We start from the raw sequence: 22,812 nt of genomic DNA, 5'->3' as shown, positions 1-22,812 counted from the left end.
GACTAGCTATCAATGTGCCTGAATTGTGACCTTTGTGCTTTTTGGGCTTCATCTCTAGCATACTCCAACTTGCTTGGGATAAAAGTCTATGTTGTTGTTGTTGATGGTCCATATGCAAAATCACTATACAGAGCCATATTACTTTTTCTTGGTATTGTCTTTATCCAAATTCATTTTTCTTGCTGTTCAGGATATTTTTCTTTCGGTAATACTAGTTTGTTGCTTTTGAACAACCCGTGGGATATTATGTTGGATGTTGGCTTTTGGTGATCCAGATTTTGCCATAAACTATCATAAATTGCTTATCGTGCCCCACATGGAAGTGCCCAATCATTGCTCGCTTCTGGGTCACCAACCCAGCAGAACGGGCCCAAAGCTTGGCTCAAATTTACGGGTAACCTCACCTCATCCAGCAAAACAGCCCAGCAACTCAAAGTTCACAACGGGCCCAGTCTGCCCATCTGATAGGAGTTAATCCTCCAAGAAATAAAATCATTTTTAACTCCCTGGACAATAGGCCGACTCCGCATTTAGACTCCTTGGACTTGCGATATGACCTCCTTAACTAGTTTCTCTTAGTGGTTTTTTCTTTTATGCTTATTTTGGATGAATATTTACAAAATATATTAAATCTAAAAAATCATAAAATGGAAAATTCAATTTTGTTGGACTCCACATAAGTAGATATATATATAGTAAACATATAATATGATATGGTGTGATATAATTTAGTAAAAATTGTTTTTACCTTTAGATATATATTTTTCTATAATTAATTCATAGCTTCATTTTCTGTGGTACAAATTATGGTGAAATTTTTATGATGGTCTAATCATTATATGATTAAGCTGGAGTAAAAAATTTCATCGCTCATTGGATCATGTACAACTCAGTTATAGATTCAGGAGTTTAATTCCAAGCATTATCATACTCTTCAGTTACTCAAGCATACATGATCCAATGAATATAAAATTTTACTACAGCTCAAGAATATAATGATTAGTCCACTATATAAATTTCACCATAACTGAACCACGTAAAATGTAGACATGAATTAATTAAAAAAATATATATATCTAAAAGTAAAAACATTTTTACTAAATTATATCATATCATATGTCCACTGCATAGATATAATCGTTTGGAGTCCAACAAAATTATATTTTTCAATTTATAATTTTTTGTGATGTGCTATCATTTTCTAAAGATTCATCCAAAATAAATATAAAAAAAGATGAAAACTACTAAGAGAAACTAGCTAGGGATGTGTCTGGTATCGCGAGTTCGAGTAGCCCAAATGACCGGTTTTGAAATCTAGGGTGAAAACGTGAATTTGGCCCATTGTCCAGAGAGGTAAAAAAGACTTTTTCCATTTACCAATAAAACAGTTAAAATCTCGTTTCTCTTCAATATCGATCGAGTCACTTCTGAAAACGTATCTCTTGCAGACTAGGAAGGAATATGGTGTTTGAATCGAAGATGTACTCTTTTTTTGGTCTTTATGCACCTTTTCTTCTGCAATGATCTGAAATCGTAATGCACAATGGGATTGAAATTGGAAATCAAACTTAAATTGTGAAACCTCAGAATAGAAAACGCTTCAAATCCTACTCTACATGGAAGTGCTTCATTACTGATTGAATGTGTGCAACACCCCCTTGGGGTATGTTGGAATGGCCCAGCTGCCATGTGGATGGAGAAAGCTGTACGTGTGTTGCGCATGGTGGTGGTGTAGCTGTTGAAACGAAACAACTGTTGTCTGGCAATATCCATCCGGAATCCAAGGACGACTGGCATGGCATATATACTCCTCCTCCTAACTGAAGATGCCTAATTATCATCAGATGCATGTTTGATCCGAAGATTACGCGAAATCGAGTCATCAGTTTATGCGCGGCTCTATGGCTTGTGATTTAAGCATGTTGTTCCACATTGTTAATGCGCAGTTGGCTTTTGGGGGAAGAAAGCGACTTCTGAGCTAATTCCTTTGGGATGGAGTGATGTCGCCGACCGATAGGGCTGATGTAGCAACTTGTTTAGCACTAGTGGAGATGTAGATGCCACAACACATATTTAATTTTCCTTCCATCAAGCAATGATGTCATTTATTTTTCTTCCAAAAATAATACACGTCTTTCTTTTCCTTCCATAAACAATGATGTCAATTATAATCCTTCCAAAACAAATAATGTCATGAATTATGGGTGTATGCATATACAAAAGAAAGTAAAGTGTGTGCCAAAGAAAAATAATACGCTGATACCAGAGGTGGGTATAGGAAATTAATAGCGTAAAAAGTATTAGAATTTAGTAGAAATATTTTTCTTCTATTTAAAAATGAATCAACACCCCCATTTCGTCAAACCTCTCGCGCTGACAAGTGGGGCCTGTGAGGGGTAAAGTGGGCATAATCTTGGTGAGAATGGCTGTCATCTTGGATATGGTGTATATGTGTTTTTGGTGCATTAATTTCTCCCATGTGGCCATATGCTGAAATTATTAAATAGAATCGCGTATAATGATATTAAATGCTCATGAATGAATAAATTGTTATCAGACTTCTTGATGATTTCCTGAAAATTTTCTTATTGATGTGAATATTTGTATGGCAGAGTTACTTTGTCTTTTGCTTTTGCACGATCCATTGGGGTATGATTCGATGCCCACTATCAGTGATCCAGGATTTTTTTCACACTTTATCATACCCCATTTTGGAAGCGTAAAAGCTTGAGGTCAACAAGTTAAAGTACATTATTGCATTGTGGCCCCAATTGCTAATCTAGGTCTGGCAAGATGTCGTTTACGCCTTTGGATTCCGGATGTGTATGGACTTTAAGCGAACAAATAAATGCCTTACATTGTGCCCACAAATTACTAATATCATTGGAGGAATGGAGGTAAGATATATTGTCCCCACAAGTGGTGGCTGCTGTCCTTGTCAGCCACATCATTTTGACGCTTCACACAACTCATGGGAACCTTTAATCCAAGAAATGTAACTCAAATCAATAATAATCTTTACTGATGATCTGACAAGTTATTTATACATGAAAGAAAAATAAGAACAGTTCCAGGAACAGCAAAACTAGTAAATGGCCAATAGGGTTTTGGTGGCTGGTGTCTAGCTACTGGCTAGTAGGCAGGGGCGGATCCAACGTGGGGGTAGAGCCCCCCCCCCCCTATCCCCATGGATCCAATGGAGCCCCCTCCCAAAGCCCTCCCAAGAATTTTCAATCATCAATGAAGAGGAGGAAGAAGAAAAGGAGGAGGAAGAAGAAAAAGTGAGGAGGGAAGAAGAAGAAGAAAAAAAAAAGAGAAAATTAGCACCCCTAGATTGAGATTCTAGATCCGCCACTGCTAGTAGGCAACAAACTGCTTCATGCCATCTGTTCATCACACGTGAACTGGCGCATCTGTAGGACAGGTCATTCGGTGCATAATTTGGCTGGTGCCTCCAAAGCACGACATGTAAATGATTGTCCCTGACGATTAGTCATATAAATGTGTGTGTGATCAGTTCAAGATTGTCTCTTGGATTTTTCTAATGATCAAGCAGTGCCAGATATTGCCATCCTTGCAGGTCTGATTACACTGATCAATTAAAAAACACATCTTCTGAGTTCTGACAGGTTAGCATTTTGTCCTATGTATAGCTTAACTATGAACTCCATGCAGGTAATCAGGTTTATTTTAGTATTAGAACTTGTGAAGTCATAAGAGCAGCTGCTGCAGGCATGTTGTTGGAGCATGTGTGTTGGGTGGCTGGCGCATCAGCGTCCTATGGAGCCAATGTTGTGGCCACCACCATCGCTATCAATGTAAGCCTCAATTTTGTTGGCTACCAGTTTTGCCCCTCTGGCGCCATACCTGCTGCAAACAGCCGACACCTTATTTCTTATAATACATAAATAGTTCTTTTTTTTTCTGATGTTGTTTATTCATGGATTTGGCACTTTGACTCCCTTTGTTCCTAGAACTCAATGAGCTTTCATCTTAACTCCATTACACTATTGCTGTTCGGTCTTGTAACTTGTTTCTCAAAAGGAAACGGCTAATAAGGAATGGTTCACACAAGTTCTAGCTTGTACGCTTGAAAGAATGAATATTTAAACTTTGTGAAGATAATAAAGCATAGATGATATGCACAAAGCCTTGCAAAGAAATCCAACCAAAAAAGCAGCACTCAAAGCGTCAGAATCTTTATCTTCTTATATTTTCATAAAAAAGGTAGAAGTCATATTTTTCATAAAAGCTACGCTCTTATCTAGATTTAATACAACACGTATCAAACTTGACTTCTTGATTAATAAGGGGTACCAAATTAAACATGAAACATGCTCTTTGAAATAGTGGCGGAAGGGGCTCTATGAGATTCGGGGTAGTAGGAGGGGTTCGAGCCTCTCCTGACCCTGCTTTTAAAAATAAAAGCATGAAACAAACTTTCATTCTTATGGGATAAACATTTTCTAAGAATTTTTTCAGACAATATATATAGCCTAAATATTTATTCAAAGCGGCTCTAAAACCAACAATAAGAGACAATCTTATATGACCCGTTTTACAACAGCGTAATTATTTATACACCAATATATTACCCACAAATTGTGGGAGCAGTAAACTTCCCTGCTAAAAAGAATTATGAAGTATGTAACTTGTTTTATGCTGAAAATATGGTTGATGGTGGTGGGGAAGAAAGAGGCTGACATCCTGAAGCCACCAGAAAAGGAACAACGCCAACAGGAGGCGGCGATATAGCTGGGTAGTAGTTCACTGCCCCCTACCTCTCCTCTCCTCCCCCCTCCTCCCCGTCGCGTCGCCCATCCTCCTACGTCTCCCTCCTCTCCCCGCTGCCGCTTCCTCCCAGCGGGAGCGGAAGCGCGCAAGCAATCGCCGGCCTTTTCTTGGCGTGCACAGCTCCTGATCGGAGGGCCCCCGCGGGATCTCGCTTGCTGGCCTGGCCCCGCGGGATTGGGGCGGGGCGGCTGGATTCGGAGCCGCTGCGGGTGGTGCCGGCAGTTTGAAGCCGGTCCGGTGTCTGGTGCCTGATTTGATCTGCAGCGGCAGCGGAGGCCCGGCATGGCGGCGCCGGGAGGGCTCGAGCAGTGGCAGAAGGACGGGTTCTTCCAGGCCGCCGAGGAGGTGCAGGAGTCGGCGGACTTGTGAGTGCTCTGGGTTCGATTCATGGAGTTAGGGGCTGCAAAAATTCGATTTTTGTGCGTGTCTAGCGTTCGGCAATTGTTTTTGCCCTGGATTTTGATTGTTTTCCTTTTTTGGAAGATTGCTGTCCTTGATTGTTTGGTGGATTATGGGTTTATAGTGTGTTAAAGATGGGATTCTGAATTTCTAATCCTTGCTTGTTTCCGGGGTCGAGTATTTTTTTTTGGGGTAAAAAATCGTGTCTTGATTTTTCTATTAGATTTTAGTGATTATTGGGCTTTAAGAGGTTGTTGGTTGGGGTTAAGATAAGATTTGGGTGCTTGTTTGCACTCTGATTGGTGAACCGCTGGTTAACATTTTGTGTCTCTACCTATTTTGGCCGTACTTCCCGGTTTAGTTCAGATAGTGACGTTCTGGGTAAAAAACTGGTTCTTTGCTGCCCCTTATAATCCCCTCATATTTTTATTGGGTTGATTTATGTTGCTATTTTGTATTGTGTGGTTGGGGCAAGTATGCCCCGTTCTAAACAAGTATTAATTTGCTTGAGTTGACAATTCTATTTGTTTATTTGCCATGTAAGCACCTTTTGGATTGTGACAATTAATACAAACTCTCGTTGGAACAGACATCTGCAATTGCAAACAGTCAAATGTATTTAGGAACTTATAATTTATTGCAAAGTTATTGAATTTGGTGGATTCTTGCAGGATGGAATCTATCTATAGAACTTGGATGCGAGAACGCAGTAATGGTTCTAGCTCAGAGGAGGCAAATGATTTGCAAAGGGAGCTACAGACAGCTTTAGGGACTGCAAAATGGCAGGCATGTTTTTACCTAAACCTTTGTAGTTGACTTGTGCGACAGTTTGTGGTTTTGCTAATGGTTGCCAGTTATTGTCTGTGCAGTTGGAGCAGTTTGAGAGAGCTGTAAGTTCAAGCAAGGATAAGTATTCACTGGAAGAGGGTACAGTGGCCAGACGTCGGCAGTTTGTTGTAGCAATCGAGGATCAGATTTCTCGTGTGGAGAAAGAAATAAACGGTTCTTCAATGGACAGTGGCAGGCAAGGGCTCAACTGGGTGAAGCTAGATGATGAGGAGCGAGATGACCTAGTTGCTTTCCTTTCAGTACCTGCAGAGTTTTTTTCAGGAATGAGCACAGACAATAGTTACCATATTCCATCTAGAAAAAAGAATGTGCCAATTGGCATGAATGATGACAAAGATGCAGCTCTGATCATTAAAGACATTTACGAAGTACCACGCAGGCAAATTTCTAGTGCTAAGAGTGATGTTTGTGGTCTAGTTGACCAGTTACATGGCCAAAGAACAAATTTGAGTTCTGGTGATAGTCATTGGAAGATTGACATCTGTAATGAGATGGATGATGATAAAAAATCATCTCCAAACGGGGTTGAGGCCTCAAATCAGACAACTGCTTTATCAGGCATCCGGAGAAGCACAGAATCTTTAACAAGAATGAGATGGTTCTGGAATAGCTTGTGGAAACCCAAGAGTGCTGAACATCGTCCAATAAGATACGATATGCCAAATAATCTCGACTTCAGGGTTCTGTCCTTATTAACACAGGTATATCAACTTTCTCCTCTGCACCATACTATTGTAATGTGTTAAATGTTAAATTGTTAATACTCTCTTATTTGGTTTATAATATAGATGCTTCTCCAAATGATCCCTGGAGATGCCGACTCACTCAAATAGTGTAGTATCCCTTGATGGTCACCTGACTCCTTTAAATAAGTAATAAAATCAAACCTTATTTTTTGTGGAAAAGGTAATGGATTCAATCCTAGAAATTGTGAGAATGTTATTTGAAATTTACAATCTATAAACTAGAAGTTGATATTGTGATATTTCTCAAGATACTTGTGGAAGTGAACAAGGGAGAATATTGATTTATTTTCATATTTTGGCTATTGGATGGCATTGCATATGCCATTAGTGTGTCCCAAACTTGAGTGTTGTTTACTGTCTTTTTTTTTCATGAGATTACACATCAACAATGGCTTCTATTCGTGCATAGCAAAAATATTTGCTTTCCTGAACTGTATGATCCTTATAAATGTTTTTTTTGGTAATTGGTTATCCAAAGTCAATCACTTTTGATTAAGTTTGTTTATAAACCTGCTACTTGTTCAAGAAACTGGGACCACCGGTTTAGCTAGTTTTAACAACTTGTTCATTATGTTTTACAGAGATTTAATGGGCTTACTGAAAGAAGCAGAAATTATTTAACAAGTTGGAAGGAGAATTCCAGAATTTCTTCAAGGACTTGTGGGCTTCATATACAAGGCCAACAGCAGGCCATGCAGTTTGGCCGTTCTATTCGGATAACCCTCTTACTGGTGTTGAGTGTCTTTCTGATTGGTTAGTGCCAAACTTGTCAGGTTTTCTACTATGGGAAAGAGAATATATTTGCATGCACCATAAGAACCAAACTAGATATCTGTCATGCTTTTGGAGTGTACAATCTGTCCAATCCTGTGTGGAGATCACCATGGCATGACTTTTTTTTTTTTGCACATTTGCCATGGATTCTGTTACTACCATTCATAGCTTAGAGCATAACAACTTGCATATCCATGTTTTTAGGGTGGCTTTGTTTTATTATTGTCCTGTATTTGCTATCAATTCATAGGTGCAAAAAAGGTGGCTATCATGGGCATAGTTCCGCTAGGCGGCGCCTAGGCGGCGATTAGGTGCGATTAGGCGCTAATCGGAGGGGCACCGTGTCGATTTGGGGCTCGGCGAGCTCCTAGGCGGAGGAGCGTCCGGCAGAGGTGATGGAGGCGCTTCGGACGCGCGAGCGCGGGCGACGGCGGGCGCGCAGAGGAGGGAGAGATGCCGGAGAGGGAGAGCGCGGGTGACGGCGGGCGTGCAGAGGAGGAAGAGCGCGGGCGACGGCAGGCGCGCTGAGGACGGGCGTGAGGGTGCGGCTGGAAGCAGAGTGGATGGATAAGGTTGAAGTCTGAGCGGGAGATGGGCTGGGCCCTTGCTTCTTGGGCCTTTCTATCTATCTAGGCCAGCCTTTCTATCTATTTAGGCTCACTATTTAGCTGTTTTTTATCTTTGGAAGATAATATGTGAATATTAGTATATATACAAAACGGCTAGAAAAACGCCTAGGACCGCCTTGGCGCGATTAATCCCGCCTAGGCGCTAGGCAGTGGGTCACCGCCTAGAATCCGCCTAGCGCCTAGCTGAACTATGATCATGGGCTCCTGGCATGTAGTTGCATATATTGATAGTTATCTAACAGGGGACATTGATGTTCAAGTGCATTTTAAGTACAAATTATTAAAAATTGGTTTCTTTTTGTTCTAATAGACTGTATTGCATTCTTGTATTACATTGTATTGTCATACATTAAAATTTTACATTTGATAAATCTTTGCAAAAGGAACAGCGAGCCAACAGCCTCGGTTTAACTTTTAGCATGGTCAATTTAACAATGAAACTATGTGTTTTGCAGTACCCTTTCTGGTCTCCTCTGCATGACTAGGCTTAAATCGTTTCACTGGTGATGCAACCTTTGGCTCAATTAATCATGATTCTGCTGTTCAGAGAAGCGTTCAACATTATACTGCAAATCATGATTGGTGCTATTTCACAAGCCCATGCAAACGCCACAAACCGAGGTTGTATGGCTGCTTGAAAATGAGCACAATGGCAAGGGTCTTGACTGTGCAAGGATGACTCAGTACATTGTAAACTCCTCACCAGCGCATAACCATACTGAAGTTAACCAGATTTAGTGTCGATTCATGCTCTGTTCTGATGGTGGCTGGTTTCTGCCAAATATGGGCATCTCCTCACCTGTTTCCCCCACGAAGGAAATTGTAAAAAGATATAGAGCTGATCGGAAAAGATACAGAAAAGATGTGTCCAATGGTTGATTTATATGATTTGTGTAAGAAAAGTTGTGTCAAATGACCGATTTATATGATTTGTGTAAGTAATACGTGCTTAGGCACGGTCGTGGAAAAAAAAGGGTACCGGAGTTGCGGTGAATGAACCGTCTGAAGTGTCTGAATGTCATTCATGGTACTGCGTTCCTCAAACTGTTAGTGTTGAGGAATGTATGAATCAGGTTCAAAGGCACTTGAGTTTAACAGACTGTTGGCTACTTGCTTTACTGATCCAGGTTTCTACACATGTTCTCAATTTTATTTGTTTGCGGTTATACATGAACAATCCGTAGAAAATTTATCCAGGAAAAAGAAAGTCCTCCACCTTTGCTCTCCAAAGGTGGGTGCCGTCCTCTTTTTCTGAAGGAACACCCGACAGAAGACACGCTGAAAACAACCCTCTCGAATTTTCGCTTGTCGCCTCCCTCCCCGTTCTCGTCCCCCTCGCTTGCCCCAGCGGCACACGGCACTGCTGTTCGGTCTGCGATCTCGTCGCCGCCTCTCCGTCCCCGTCTCCACCACGGCCGTCCGCAATTGTGCTGCCTCCTGGCCCCTCACTCTGCGTTGCCTGCTGAGCTGCCCATTCCCCAACCCTCCATTGTGCCGGCACGGGTCAGACGAGCTCGTATTTTCACCAAGTTTGCCGCCCCCCACGTGTTCGGTAAAATGCGTATGCCGATGCTGCTCCCTGGTGAGGTTCTGGATGAGCCGGGGGCCCAGCCATCACAATGCTTCCATCCAATAAGCTGCCGATAAATGAAGCCCGCATAGAGGTTTTGTGGAAAACTGAACACACTGCCATGCACGGTCGCGGGGTGGATCGTTGGTGGATGCAAACACTGCACAAGGGGCTAGTCTGTTTTGATTTCATCAAGGTATGGATTCTTGAGATCTGCACTGCAATCACTAATTCAGCTAGGTGCTGACTGCTAAATCACACTAGATGCTATTTCTGTCGGCTCCAACTTGTGTGATTGTTTACAGCTTGGTCTTTACAGAGTGTCATTTGGAAGCCTGATTGGATCTCGGCAGCAAACCTCCAAGAGCAAGGTACTAACATAAATCTTAGCCTGTTGGTGTCCCGACAATTAAATCATTGATTTAAGTCACCCAATCTTAGCCTGACTGTGTTCAATTTTCTTTCTATGGATAGCACGGGATCATTGATTCAGTTTGACAACAACTGCATACAAACTTCAGCGCTGTGACGGAACCGCCAAATTAAAACTCAAATTAAGCATAATGGCCGTTTAGTTTTACAAGCACAACTCACTACTTAAATATATAAACTACCAGATGATCCTGAGACGTTTAGTTTTACAAACTGAGATCAAATATACATATAATAATATAATCTACAAAACTTTACATTAAATAATATCGAAGTTTGGACGGAAAAGAACCTACACTATCACAATTTTTACCAGATCTGCTTTTACATGACCGGTCAGACCAGTCCAACCTGGACCAACCCTGACTACCGGCCAGACCAGTCCACTGACCGGTCAGACCGGTCGGCGCAAAAACTGAGGAGCTGCACAATCAGCCCTCAAGTGTGCCCTCCACCGACTCCCTAATCTAAAGTTCTCGCTCCACCACCTCCCACCCCGCTGCATCCCGGCGGGTGAACTTGATACAGCAGGGGCAGAAGTCAACGTTCGGGTGTCCTGAAATGGGTATACATAGCCCATTATCTAGACATGCACGGCTTTCTACCTAGTGGTTGGTTTTGCAGAAAAACATCTACAGTTGGATCCTTACTTTCAATATTTTAGCCACATATCTTATATAGATAGACTCTCATCTAATGTTTGCATATCTAAAGCAATCATGTTGGGGCATTACAATAATGATTCAAAATAGTTCCATCATTTATCACTAATATTCTAATTCATTTCTACGAGGCGGCAAAGAGATCAAGGCCCTCATATCCGCGAGACACAGCGAATCGATCTGATTTAACCTTGCAAAATGGACTTAACCCACACGGCACGCATAAGCCCCGTCGGACCACACGCACCAACCATTCCCCTCCCCGTCTCGAACTACAAGAACCAGCCCAACGACATATAGTCAGCCGAGCCCTACGAGAGACCGCCAAAAGTAAAACATGCAACCCATTTCTCCGCGGCCACTCGACTACCCTAGGAGTTGGGTGCGGGTTCCTGTACTTTCAACGCAAGGTAGTACTAGGCTTACCGGTTTCAACTACCTCCTACTCCCGACATGCGGTTAGTACAGTTCAATCCCTGATCAGCACTTCCGACAACGACCGGTCCTTAATCGACATGGACGGGACTAAGACACCCAGGAACCCTGTCATGCTGCCATACCTATATATCACCATCATTCCCCATCCGGTCTCAAGTTTCCATTCATTTCCATATTGCATTCCATATCTCAAATTCTGAAGTATAAAGGTAATTATAAATCTCGTGAGTAACCGGCAATTACTCGATTTCTAAATCTCCTACATCTCGCGAGTGACCCGAAATCACCCGTCTTCTACCGAGTCCTATTAAGCATGTCACCGCTATTGACCTATACATACTAGTATAAACTCATGGAAACCTAGGAATCACGCAACTAGGGTTCCAAACAATTCCTAAAACATAATGCACAAGTAATAAATAAACACACATATATATAGTGAATTATAATTTAAAATATTAGGTCATGCACCGGGGCTTGCCTTCGTGTTGCTGCACGGTGCTGGGGTGAACTGGGCCTTGGTCCGGGGCCTCACGCCTCTCCTCCTGCTGGGCCTACTCCAGGGGCTCCGGTGGCTCCGCAACCACCTCGAATACAACTTCCTCCGCCGCGGCTGCTACACGTGTGCATATGCATATGACATGAGGAATGCTTGTATGATTTATAAAATTAACAAACGAACAATAACCAACACGATTCCTAACTAATTACACTAACTACCTTAACTGAACCCTCTCATCTCAGCTAGACCGGTCAGACCGGTCCTACCCGACCGGTCAGACCGGTCCTACACGACCAACCACAGAAATCCATAGGAAGTCGGATGATCCGCTCATAAGTCGGATGATCCGGCCCAACAGTAGTTTTTGCCTCTGCGAAGTTTCGGATGATCCGACCCTGAGGCCGGATAACCCGAACCCCTACTACCGGTCAGACCGGTCCATCTGACCGGTCTTACCCAGACCAACAATGGAAACCTTGGCGCGGCGAAAAATCGCCCACCAATTCCAAAACCCATCTAGCTCTAGGTCCAGGGATGTAAGTAGGTGTGTTTGACCGGAGGCAATCGTCTAAAACCATCTAAAACAAGAGATCGAGCCAAATCACTAGATTACCTTGAATGGGCTCCTCCCCCACGGAAAACTTGGAATCCACAGCACCCCAAGGAGGAGCACGTGGAGAAGAAGCTCCCCCACGCCGATTTGATCCTTCCTTGGCCTTGGAATCGAGTTAGATGAAAGGTTTTGGGGTTCTAGGGTTTAGGGTGATGGAGGGGAGCTCGGGAGAGAGTGAGAGAGAGAGAGCTGGGCGTCGAGTGAACTGATGAGGGAGAGAGAGAGAGAGTGAGATTTAAATGAGGTGGGGCCCAAAACGATTGAAATAGGTTCAACCGGTCAGACCGGTTGTTACGACCGGTCAGACCGGTCCGAGTTGACTGCCCTAGAATTTGTTGAAAAGTGTTTCTCTAATGGTTTGTGGTGCTAATGACCATAATTAGCCTTAATAAAAGGTAATTAACACCAGAGGTGTTACAACCCTTTCTCCTAAAAGAAATCTCATCCCGAGATTTAACGGAGCTAGATTGCAGGAAAAATGGAGGGTTAGGTACCTTGGTAAGTTTGTAACATCTCCGGATATTTGGATTTAAGAAACTCTTCAGTTTCCCACGTGGCTTCTCGTTCGGAGTGATTGCTCCACTGAATCTTATAAAAATTGCTGGTTTGATTCTGAGTAACCCGAGTCTTGTAATCAACAATTTTTATTGGATGCTCCGGCTAAATCAGATCGGGCTCCAGTTGCAATTTCTCTATGCCAATCACCTTCTCCGGAACCCGTAGGCATTTCCGGAGCTGAGAGACATGAAATATATTATGAACCATGGATAATTGGACAGGAAGTTCTAGACGATACGCTACCGGCCCACATTGCTCAATGATAAGAAACGGCCCAACGTAGTGAGGTGCAAGTTTTCCTTTTACGCCGAATCGCCGAACCCCTTTCATGGGAGACACCCGCAAATAGACATGATCTTCCACTTGAAACAGGACAGATCGACATTTCTTATCCGCGTAACTCTTTTGTCGGGATTTTGCAATCTTTAAATTTTCCTGAATAACCCGAATTTGTTCTTTAGCCTCATCAACAACATCGGGTCCAAAAAAGTTCCTTTCTCCGGCTTTTGACCAGTTCAATGGGGTCCTACATCTTCGCCCATATAATGCCTCAAAAGGAGCCATTCTAATGCTCTCTTGATAGCTATTGTTATAAGCAAACTCAGCTAAGAGTAGACATTCATCTCATTTCTAGCTGTAGGTACACACGCTCTGAGCATATCCTCCAAAATCTGATTGATTCTTTCTGTCTAGCCATCTGTCTGAGGATGATAGGCTGAACTGCGGATCAGTTGTGTACCAAGGGCGGCGTGGAAGTGTTCCCAAAATCGGGCAATGAATTGAGTACCCCGTTCCAAAATGATTGTTTTTGGAATTCCGTGGAGACTCACAGTATGGTCCATATACAATTGTGCATAGTGTTTCGCCGTATGTGTTGTCTTTACCGGCAGAAAATGAGCCGACTTGGTAAGGCGATCCACAATAACCCATATTTAATCATAACCCTTGGAAGTTTTGGGTAAGCCGACAATGAAATCCATAATGATATCTTCCCACTTCCAGGATAGAATACTCAAGGGCTGTAAAGATCCGGCTGATCTCAAATGGCTCGCTTTAACCTGCTGACAAGTGTCACATTCGGACACATATTTGGCAATTTCCCGCTTCATCCTCGTCCACCAAAACCGCTGTTTCAAGTTTTGATACATTTTATTGCTGCCTGGGTGGATCGAATACCGAGAGATATGAGCTTCATCAAGGATTTGTTTTCGAAATTCTAAGTCCTTAGGTACCACTAGTCGATTTTTAAACCATAACACCCCCTCGTCATCCAAATGGAAGCATGCCACTCGAGGGTCTTTTTCTCCGAGCCTTTGCCTAATCTTTTCCATACCAATATTGTTTTTCTGAGCCGCAATAACTTGATCTCGAAGTGTTGGAGTGAGAATTATGTTAGCAAGAGTACCTTCAGCCACAATAGCCAAGTTCAACTTCTCCATTTCCTGGCATAAAGATGCATGCAACGGCGTCGCTGAGGTGCAGTTGCAATTTGCCTTGCGACTTAGCGTATCAGCAACAATATTTGCCTTTCCTGAGTGATAATGGATCTCTAGATCATAATCCTTAATTAACTCTAACCATCGTCTCTGGCGTAAATTCAACTCACTCTGGGTAAAAATGTACTTAAGACTCTTGTGGTCCGAATATATATGAACCGGATTACCCAAGAGATAGTGACGCCAGATCTTCAGAGCATGAACCACTGCTGCTAGCTCCAAATCATGGGTGGCATAATTTTTCTCATGTCGTCGGAGTGCTCTGGAAGCATAAGCAATTACTCGACGGTCTTGCATGAGGACACAACCTAAACCCGTACCCGATGCATCACAATATACATCAAAGGGTCGAGCAATGTCAGGTTGGGCTAAGACAGGGGCAGATGTCAAAAGTCTTTTCAAGGTCAGAAATGCCTGCTCACATTTATCATCCCAACTAAATTTCGCCCCTTTCTTAAGCAACTCAGTCATAGGCTTCGCAATCTTCGAGAATTCCGGAACAAAACACCAGTAATATCCTACTAGCCCGAGAAAACTCTGAATTTCAGGAACAGAGGTGGGAGCCTTCCAATTCAGGATATCCTGAATCTTGCTAGGATCCACAAAAATCCCCTTTTCTGAGATGATGTGGCCCAAGAACTGGACTTCCTTGAGTCAGAAATCACATTTGCTGAATTTGGCATACAACTTGTGCTCCCACAGGCGCTGAAGCACAATGCAAAGATGCTCGGCATGCTCCTCTTCATTCTTGAAATATATAAGAATGTCGTCGATGAAAACCACGACAAACTTATCTAATTCAGACATGAATACCGAGTTCATGAGATACATAAAATGAGCAGGGGCATTTGTTAGCCCAAAAGACATGACCAGATATTCATAAAGCCCATATATGGTGGAAAAGGCCGTCTTAGGAATATCTTCAACTCGGATTTTGATCTGATGATAACCCGAGCGGAGATCAATTTTGGAAAATACCTTGGCCCCGAATAGCTGATCAAATAGGATGTCAATCCGGGGAAGTGGATACTTATTCTTGATTGTGACGGCATTCAGAAGTCTATAGTCCACACACAACCTGAGGCTTTGATCTTTCTTTTTAACAAAGAGTACCGGACAGCTCCAAGGTGACGTGCTAGGACGGATATAGCCCTTATCGAGCAATTCCTGCAATTGTTTCTTTAATTCAGCCAGCTCGTTGGGTGGCATCCGATAAGGTCTTCTAGAAATTGGTGCCATTCCTGATTGCAATTCAATAGCAAACTCTATAGTGCGATCTGGTGGCATTCCCGGTAAGTCATCCGGAAAAATATCCGGGTATTCACACACCACCGGTATGTGAGCCAAAAGCTTGCCCTCGATGTGACTCAAGGTGGGAGTGGTTGACTCACGGCTCTTTAGAGATAGGGTCATACAACCATGAATAGAGGATTTAATATGCACTGATCGTGAGGTAGTGTCTAGAAGGACTCCTCGATCATCCATCCAGTTCATGCCTAATATAATATCCACCCCTTGAGTTGGTAGAACTATAAGGGCCGTAGGAAAAATCTTCCCTTGCAACTGTAGGGGTACTTGCTTAACAAATTGATTGGTGATTAATTTTCCCCCAGGTGAGTGAATATGGTACGGCTTGGACATGCTCTCAATTTTCAGCCCCAGTCTAATAGCACACTCTTTGCTAATAAAAGTGTGAGACGCCCCAGAATCAAACAATACGGTGACGGGACGATCGTTCACAGAAAACGTACCCGCCATCACTTGAGCTCCCTCCGGAATACCCTCAAGGGTAGTGTAGTGCACTTGTCCTGGCTTGAAGTGAGCTACCTTGCCCTTCTTGTTATGTTGACTTGATGGCTGGCCTTGCTTGGGCGGCATCGGACAGTCACGTGCAAAGTGACCCACTTGCCCGCAGTTGTAACATGGATATAAGTTGGGACGCGCCCCTTGCTGCGGCACCCAGACTTTCTGCTCAATCTGCTGAGGAACAGGAGGCCTGGCTACCCCCTGCGGCTGCGGGTACTGAGGCGGCCGATAGCCCCAATGCTGCTGTGGTTGTCTGGTCACAGGCTGGTGCTGGAAGGGGGCTCTCTGTGGTCCAGTCTGCACGAGGTGGAATCTCTAGGGGTTGCTGCTAGAGGACCCCACTGCCGGTGCTTTTATTTTCTTTTCTGCTTTGTGAGCTAGGTGGGCATCCTCCTGAACGATAGCCCCATTGACCAACTCGCTGAAAGTATTGAATTTGAACATCACCAGTCGATCTTGGAGCTTGCTGCTAAGCCCCTGCCTGAAGCACGCCTGTTTCTTCTCATCAGTGTCCACATGATACCCAACATATTGGGAGAGGGTGTTGAACGTCTGGGCATATTGCATTATGCTGCTGTTGCCCTGCTTTAGGGCCAAAAACTCGGTGAGCTTCCTTCTGATTACCACTGCTGGGACATGATGTGCCCTGAAAGCTTCCTTAACTCCGCCCAGGTAAACCAAGTGCCAGCAGGGAACATGGCCACGTGATTATCCCACCATGTGCGTGCGGGACCCCTGAGCTGCTGTGCTACAAATCCAGCCTTGTCATCATCATTGTATGGGTACAGGGTGAACTTCGACTCAATAGTCTTGAGCCAGCTGTCCGCTTCCAGTGGCTCATCCGCCTTGTGAAAAAGTGGCGGCTGGGTCCCCAGAAACTCCTGGTACCCAGGAACAGGTGGCGGGTGGTGGTGTCCTGGCCGCGGCGCTGCCCCCTGCTCCACAAGCTGACGGAGGAGTGCCGTCTGCTCGTCGCGTCCAGTGAGCATAGCCGCAATGGTCTGAACCAAGTCAGGAGGCGGCGGTGGCGCTCCACCACCCTCGTCTGCCATTTTGCATTCAACCATGATTGGTTTAGTCACATTATCTTTATTACACAAAAATACTAATCACGACAGCAACTAATATCCGAATCATGGAAGAATTTGCAGAAGATGCAACATTTAAACTCATTGTCAGGTGTTCTGTCTGCCCAAAACCGGTCGGACCGGTGCCGCCAATCGGTCAGACCGGTCTGCATGGTATTGTAACGGCTCAACGTAGAGGAACCGGTCAGACCGGTAGCAAGGACCGGTCAGATCGGTCTGCCCCCAGGAAATGAATTAAAATTCTATGTCTTAAGTGGTAAACCCCCAAATAAATTCCCAAATGCACTTTTCAATTAATGAATGGCATGATGCATGAGTACCAAAGTCATCTTCCACATGCAAGCGAAAGAACATACTTAACATGATGCATGGACGTCCTGCGTTAATCTCTCAACCAAAACCAATCCTCTAATTACGACTCTAACATAAACTATACAGGGCTATATAAGGCTATTACGAGTAATCCCCACCAACACTACTAAACTATTTTCACCCTAACTCAGAAATTCGTTTTTAATTTGTAATGTCTGAAAATTAGTCATGCTCGTACCACCCCCACTGCGTTTCGGCTCTGATACCAGCTGTGACAGAACCGCCAAATTAAACCTCAAATTAAGCATAATGGCTGTCATTTGAACACATCAGGCACATTAGCTTAATGGCTTAATTTGGCGATCCTTTCTCAACCCACGTCCTGATCGAAACATCACCGGTAGTCCCACGCAAAGGTGTGCGCAGATGGTACAAGCACAACTCACTACTTAAATATATAAACTACCAGATGATCCTGAGACGTTTAGTTTTACAAACTGAGATCAAATATACATATAATAATATAATCTACAAAACTTTACATTAAATAATATCGAAGTTTGGACGGAAAAGAACCTACACTATCATAATTTTTACCAGATCTGCTTTTACATGACCGGTCAGACCGGTCCAACCTGGACCAACCCTGACTACCGGTCGGACCGGTCCACTGACCGGTCAGACCGGTCGGCGCAAGAACTGAGGAGCTGCACAATCAGCCCTCAAGTGTGCCCTCCATCGACTCCCTAACCTAAGGTTCTCGCTCCACCACCTCCCACCCCTCTGCATCCCGGCGGATGAAATTGATACAGCAGAGGTAGAAGTTAACGTTCGGGTGTCCTGAAATAATTGTGGCAACAAATTCTGAGTATACTAATACTCAGTAAGGCTTACCCGACTATGGGTATACATAGCCCATTATCTAGACATGCACGGCTTTCTAGCTAGTGGTTGGTTTTGCAGAAAAGCATCTATAGTTGTATCCTTACTTTCAATGTTTTAGCCACATATCTTATATAGATAGACTCTTATCTAATGTTTGCATATCTAAAGTAATCATGTTGGGGCATTACAATAATGATTCAAAATAGTTCCATCATTTATACCTAATATTCTAATTCATTTCTACGAGGCGGCAAAGAGATCAAGGCTCTCATATCCGCGAGACACAGCGAATCGATCCGATTTAACCTTGCAAGGTGGACCTAACCAATACGGCACGCATAAGCCCCGTCGGACCACACACACCAACCATTTCCCTCCCCGCCTCGAACTACAGGAACCAGCCCAACGACATATAGTCAGCCGAGCCCTACGAGAGACCGCCAAAAGTAAAACATGCAACCCATTTCTCCGCGGCCACTCGACTACCCTAGGAGTTGGGTGCGGGTTCCTGTACTTTCAACGCAAGGCAGTACTAGGCTTACCGGTTTCGACTGCCTCCTACTCCTGGCATGCGGTTAGTATAGTTCAATCCCCGATCAGCACTGCCGACAACGACCGGTCCTTAATCGACACGGACGGGGCTAAGACACCCAGGAACCCTGTCTTGCTGCCATACCTATATATCACCATCATTCCCCATCCGGTCTCAAGTTTCCATTCATTTCCATATTGCATTCCATATCTCAAATTCTGAAGTATAAAGGTAATTATAAATCTCGTGAGTAACCGGCAATTACTCGACTTCTAAATCTCCTACATCTCGCGAGTGATCCGAAATCACCCGTCTTCTACCGAGTCTTATTAAGCATGGCACCGCTATCGACCTATACATACTAGTATAAACTCATGGAAACCTAGGAATCATACAACTAGGGTTTTCAAAGAATTCCTAAAACGTAATGCACAAGTAATAAATAAACATATATATAGTGAATTATAATTTAAAATATTAGGTCATGCACCGGGGCTTGCCTTCAGGTTGCTGCACGGTGCTGGGGTGAATTGGGCCTTGGTCCGGGGCCTCACACCTCTCCTCCTGCTGGGCCTGCTCCAGGGGCTCCGGTGGCTCCGCAACCACCTCGAATACAACCTCCTCCGCCGTGGCTGCTACATGTGTGCATATGCATATGACATGAGGAATGCATGCATGATTTATAAAATTAACAAACGAACAATAACCAACACGATTTCTAACTAATTACACTAACTACCTTAACTGAACCCTCTCATCTCAGCTAGACCAGTCAGACCGGTACACCCGACCAGTCAGACCGGTCCTGCACGACCAACCACAGAAATCCATAGGAAGTCAGATGATCCGCCCATAAGTCGGATGATCCGGCCCAACAGTACTTTTTGCCTCTGCGAAGTTTCGGATGAACCGACCCTGAGGCCGGATAACCCGAACCCCTACTACCGGTCAGACCGGTCCATCCGACCGGTCAAACCGGTCTTACCCAGACCAACACTGGAAACCTTGGCGCGGCGAAAAATCGCCCACCAATTCCAAAACCCATCTAGCTCTAGGTCCAGGGATGTAAGTAGGTGTGTTTGACCAGAGGCAATCGTCTAAAACCATCTAAAACAAGAGATCGAGCCAAACCACTAGATTACCTTGAATGGACTCCTCCCCCACGGAAAACTTGGAATCCACAGCACCCCAAGGAGGAGCACGTGGAGAAGAAGCGCCCCCACACCGATTTGATCCTTCCTTGGCCTTGGAATCGAGTTAGATGAAAGGTTTTAGGGTTCTAGGGTTTGGGGTGATGGAGGGGAGCTCGGGAGAGAGTGAGAGAGAGAGCTGGGCGTCGAGTGAACTGATGAGGGAGAGAGAGAGAGAGTGTGTGTGAGGTTTAAATGAGGTGGCGCCCAAAACAGTTGAAACAGGTTCAACCGGTCAGACCGGTTGTTACGACCGGTCAGACCGGTCCGAGTTGACTGCCCCAGAATTTGTTGAAAAGTGTTTCTCTAATGGTTTGTGGCGCTAAAGACCGTAATTAGCCTTAATAAAAGGTAATTAACACCAGAGGTGTTACAAGCGCCCAGACCTCTCCTTCAATAATTATTGGATACTGTAGTATATGATTTAGAAGTGCGTATACTGGTATTTTTTTGGAAAGGGGAAACTTTATTGATTTCAAGAGGATACATCAAGGTGATACATCAACTCGAAATGTTCCCGGCCTCTGCCGCAAATGCACACAGCCTAAAAAGAGTTTAAATATAATCAGGTACACTAGTGACCGTCAATCCTACGATTAGACTGCCACCCATGAGCCTGGGCAAAAAAATCCTTGGCCACCTGCGCCAAGAAATGAGATGCCGCTACAAGGATATTCTGCGAAGAAGGCCGTTGTAGGATAGCTCACGTACGAAGCCAATGTGTAGTCAAGTAGATAACCTGCAAAAAAGAAGATTGTTTGTTATCGAACACCACCGCATTCTTGCAGAGCCAAACAGACCAACATAAGATTGCCGCGCCCACAAGCACTAATGGCTTAAAATCTTTGGGTATTCCATTTAGCCAACTTTCGAACATATTAGACATATTGCGAGGTTTGGGTAATCCCCAGGCCGCATATACTATAGCCCATAACATTCTAGTGAACCTGCAGTCAAAAAACAGATATTGTATTGTTTCATTTTCATGACAGAAACAATACTGTTGATTTCCTTGCCAGTTTCGTCTCACTAAGTTGTCTTTTGTGAGAATGACACCCCTCCTGAGATACCATAAGAAGATTTTGATTTTCAGTGGGGTCTTCAGTTTCCAAAGTTTCTTATTCAGGTTTGGGGTATCTTGATGGATTAATCCCAGATAATGTGATTTCACAGAGAAAACATCAGACTGGTCTAAATTCCATCTAAATCCATCTCTCTCCTGTCTTAGTTCTATTCCCTCTAGCCGAGATAGAAGATTGTTCCACGATATCAGCTTGTTGCCAATTAGGTCTCTCCGCCAAGATATGTTTGGGATCTATGTACTTAATACATCAGCCACCGTATCATGTTTTTTCCTGGCTATATTGTAAAGCTGAGGGTATTGTTCCCGGAGAGTTATACTGCCTAGCCATCTATCCTCCCAAAAATGCACTTGTGACCCGTCTTTAACTATGAAGGTTCCGAATTTTAGGAATTCCTGTTTCGTTTTCATTAGGCTTGCCCAGAAATGAGAATCTCCGTTTTTCCATTGGACTTGCACCATTCATTAAGCTAGATACACCCATCTGGACCTTAAACCTGCAAAATGCATCATCTGAAGCTAGGATTAAACATTGTGATGCTTTGTTTTGGGATTACACTACTAATGAATTAAACATTTCGACAAGGTTATTGATTCATGGAAGTTGATTGAACTATTGCAGGTCATTGGAAGCCAAGGATGATGCTTTTCTTTTGTTGGACCTTGGGGACTTGCTGGTCGTATCATACTTGCCAAAACATGAATATTCTTCAGGTAATCCCCATTGATAATAATTCACCTAGCTAACTAGTGTTTTACAAGGACAACATACTGCCCCCCCCCCCCCTTAGGCGAATCTTTTTGAGGCAATAGATCTATTGCTTTTCACTGGACAGATATAATTATAGTGCAGCATTTATTGTTGGATGCACATTTTATCTATAGCCACTTAAAGTATAACCTTTAAAGTGTTCTGTTGAATGCCATAATATAACCAGAAACCATCCTTGTCAAGCAAACAACTATTTCATCCTGATTTATATGACCAAGGCATGATTGACTATCTAATGTTATCTGCACTTCGAACTTCTATAGACTTATTCTTGAAGACTCAATATGAGATTAAGTGAAAAGGACGGGCTGGGTGAACCAAACAGAGGTCACTCTTCCTTGCTTTGTCTGTTCTTGCTCCGCAAGGCGTGGAGGCTGGCCATAGATCTATACTTGCCCAGCCATTACACACAGGACAATGCCCGAGATTACAGTTCCGATATAAATTGGGCAGTAAATCCAACGAGAAACCTAAACTCGAGTTGGTGGCACTGAGCAAGAAGTTTTGCCCCCAAGTTCCAACCACGGAACTACCAACTAATCCTCCATATAATGCCTGTTTAACTTAAAACATCAACTAAAACTTCTTCGTGCATACTAAATTCATTTCCTTTTCCTCTTGCTTTCTTCGAAATAGAAGAGGCATTGCAACCCAATTCTACAAGAACGTTGACAAGCAAGGTAA

At 43.6% G+C, this 22,812-nt stretch overlaps 1 protein-coding gene across 2 annotated transcripts; it reads left to right on the top strand.

Annotated features, from left to right (window-relative positions):
* Nucleotides 1-4,698: 4,698 nt before the first annotated feature.
* Nucleotides 4,699-9,286, top strand: LOC120677448. Of its 2 annotated transcripts, none has more exons than XR_005676330.1 (5): nt 4,699-5,159; nt 5,865-5,979; nt 6,063-6,743; nt 6,831-6,948; nt 7,370-7,511. XR_005676330.1 is itself a non-coding variant. In XM_039958602.1 (5 exons), the coding sequence occupies exons 1-5, from the start codon at nt 5,077-5,079 to the stop codon at nt 8,670-8,672; spliced, it is 1,077 nt and encodes a 358-aa protein (XP_039814536.1). In that variant the 5' UTR covers nt 4,699-5,076; the 3' UTR covers nt 8,673-9,286. The 2 variants fall into 2 exon arrangements, 1 of the variants encoding a protein (XP_039814536.1); XM_039958602.1 differs by lacking the exon at nt 6,831-6,948 and adding an exon at nt 8,647-9,286 and having other exon boundaries at nt 7,370-7,541.
* The last annotated feature ends 13,526 nt before the right edge of the window (nt 9,287-22,812 follow it).

Source organism: Panicum virgatum, chromosome 6N, assembly GCF_016808335.1.
Source record: "Panicum virgatum strain AP13 chromosome 6N, P.virgatum_v5, whole genome shotgun sequence".
Classification (NCBI taxonomy): domain Eukaryota; kingdom Viridiplantae; phylum Streptophyta; class Magnoliopsida; order Poales; family Poaceae; genus Panicum; species Panicum virgatum.
This window is presented reverse-complemented; position numbering and strand designations above follow the sequence as displayed.

Coding starts and splice junctions, on each gene's coding strand:
- LOC120677448 (XM_039958602.1), top strand. CDS start 5,077: ATGGCGGCGCCGGGAGGGCTCGAGCAGTGGCAGAAGGACGGGTTCTTC. Junction 5,160..5,864: donor GTGCAGGAGTCGGCGGACTT/GTGAGTGCTCTG, acceptor GGATTCTTGCAG/GATGGAATCTATCTATAGAA. Junction 7,542..8,646: donor GTTGAGTGTCTTTCTGATTG/GTTAGTGCCAAA, acceptor TGTGTTTTGCAG/TACCCTTTCTGGTCTCCTCT.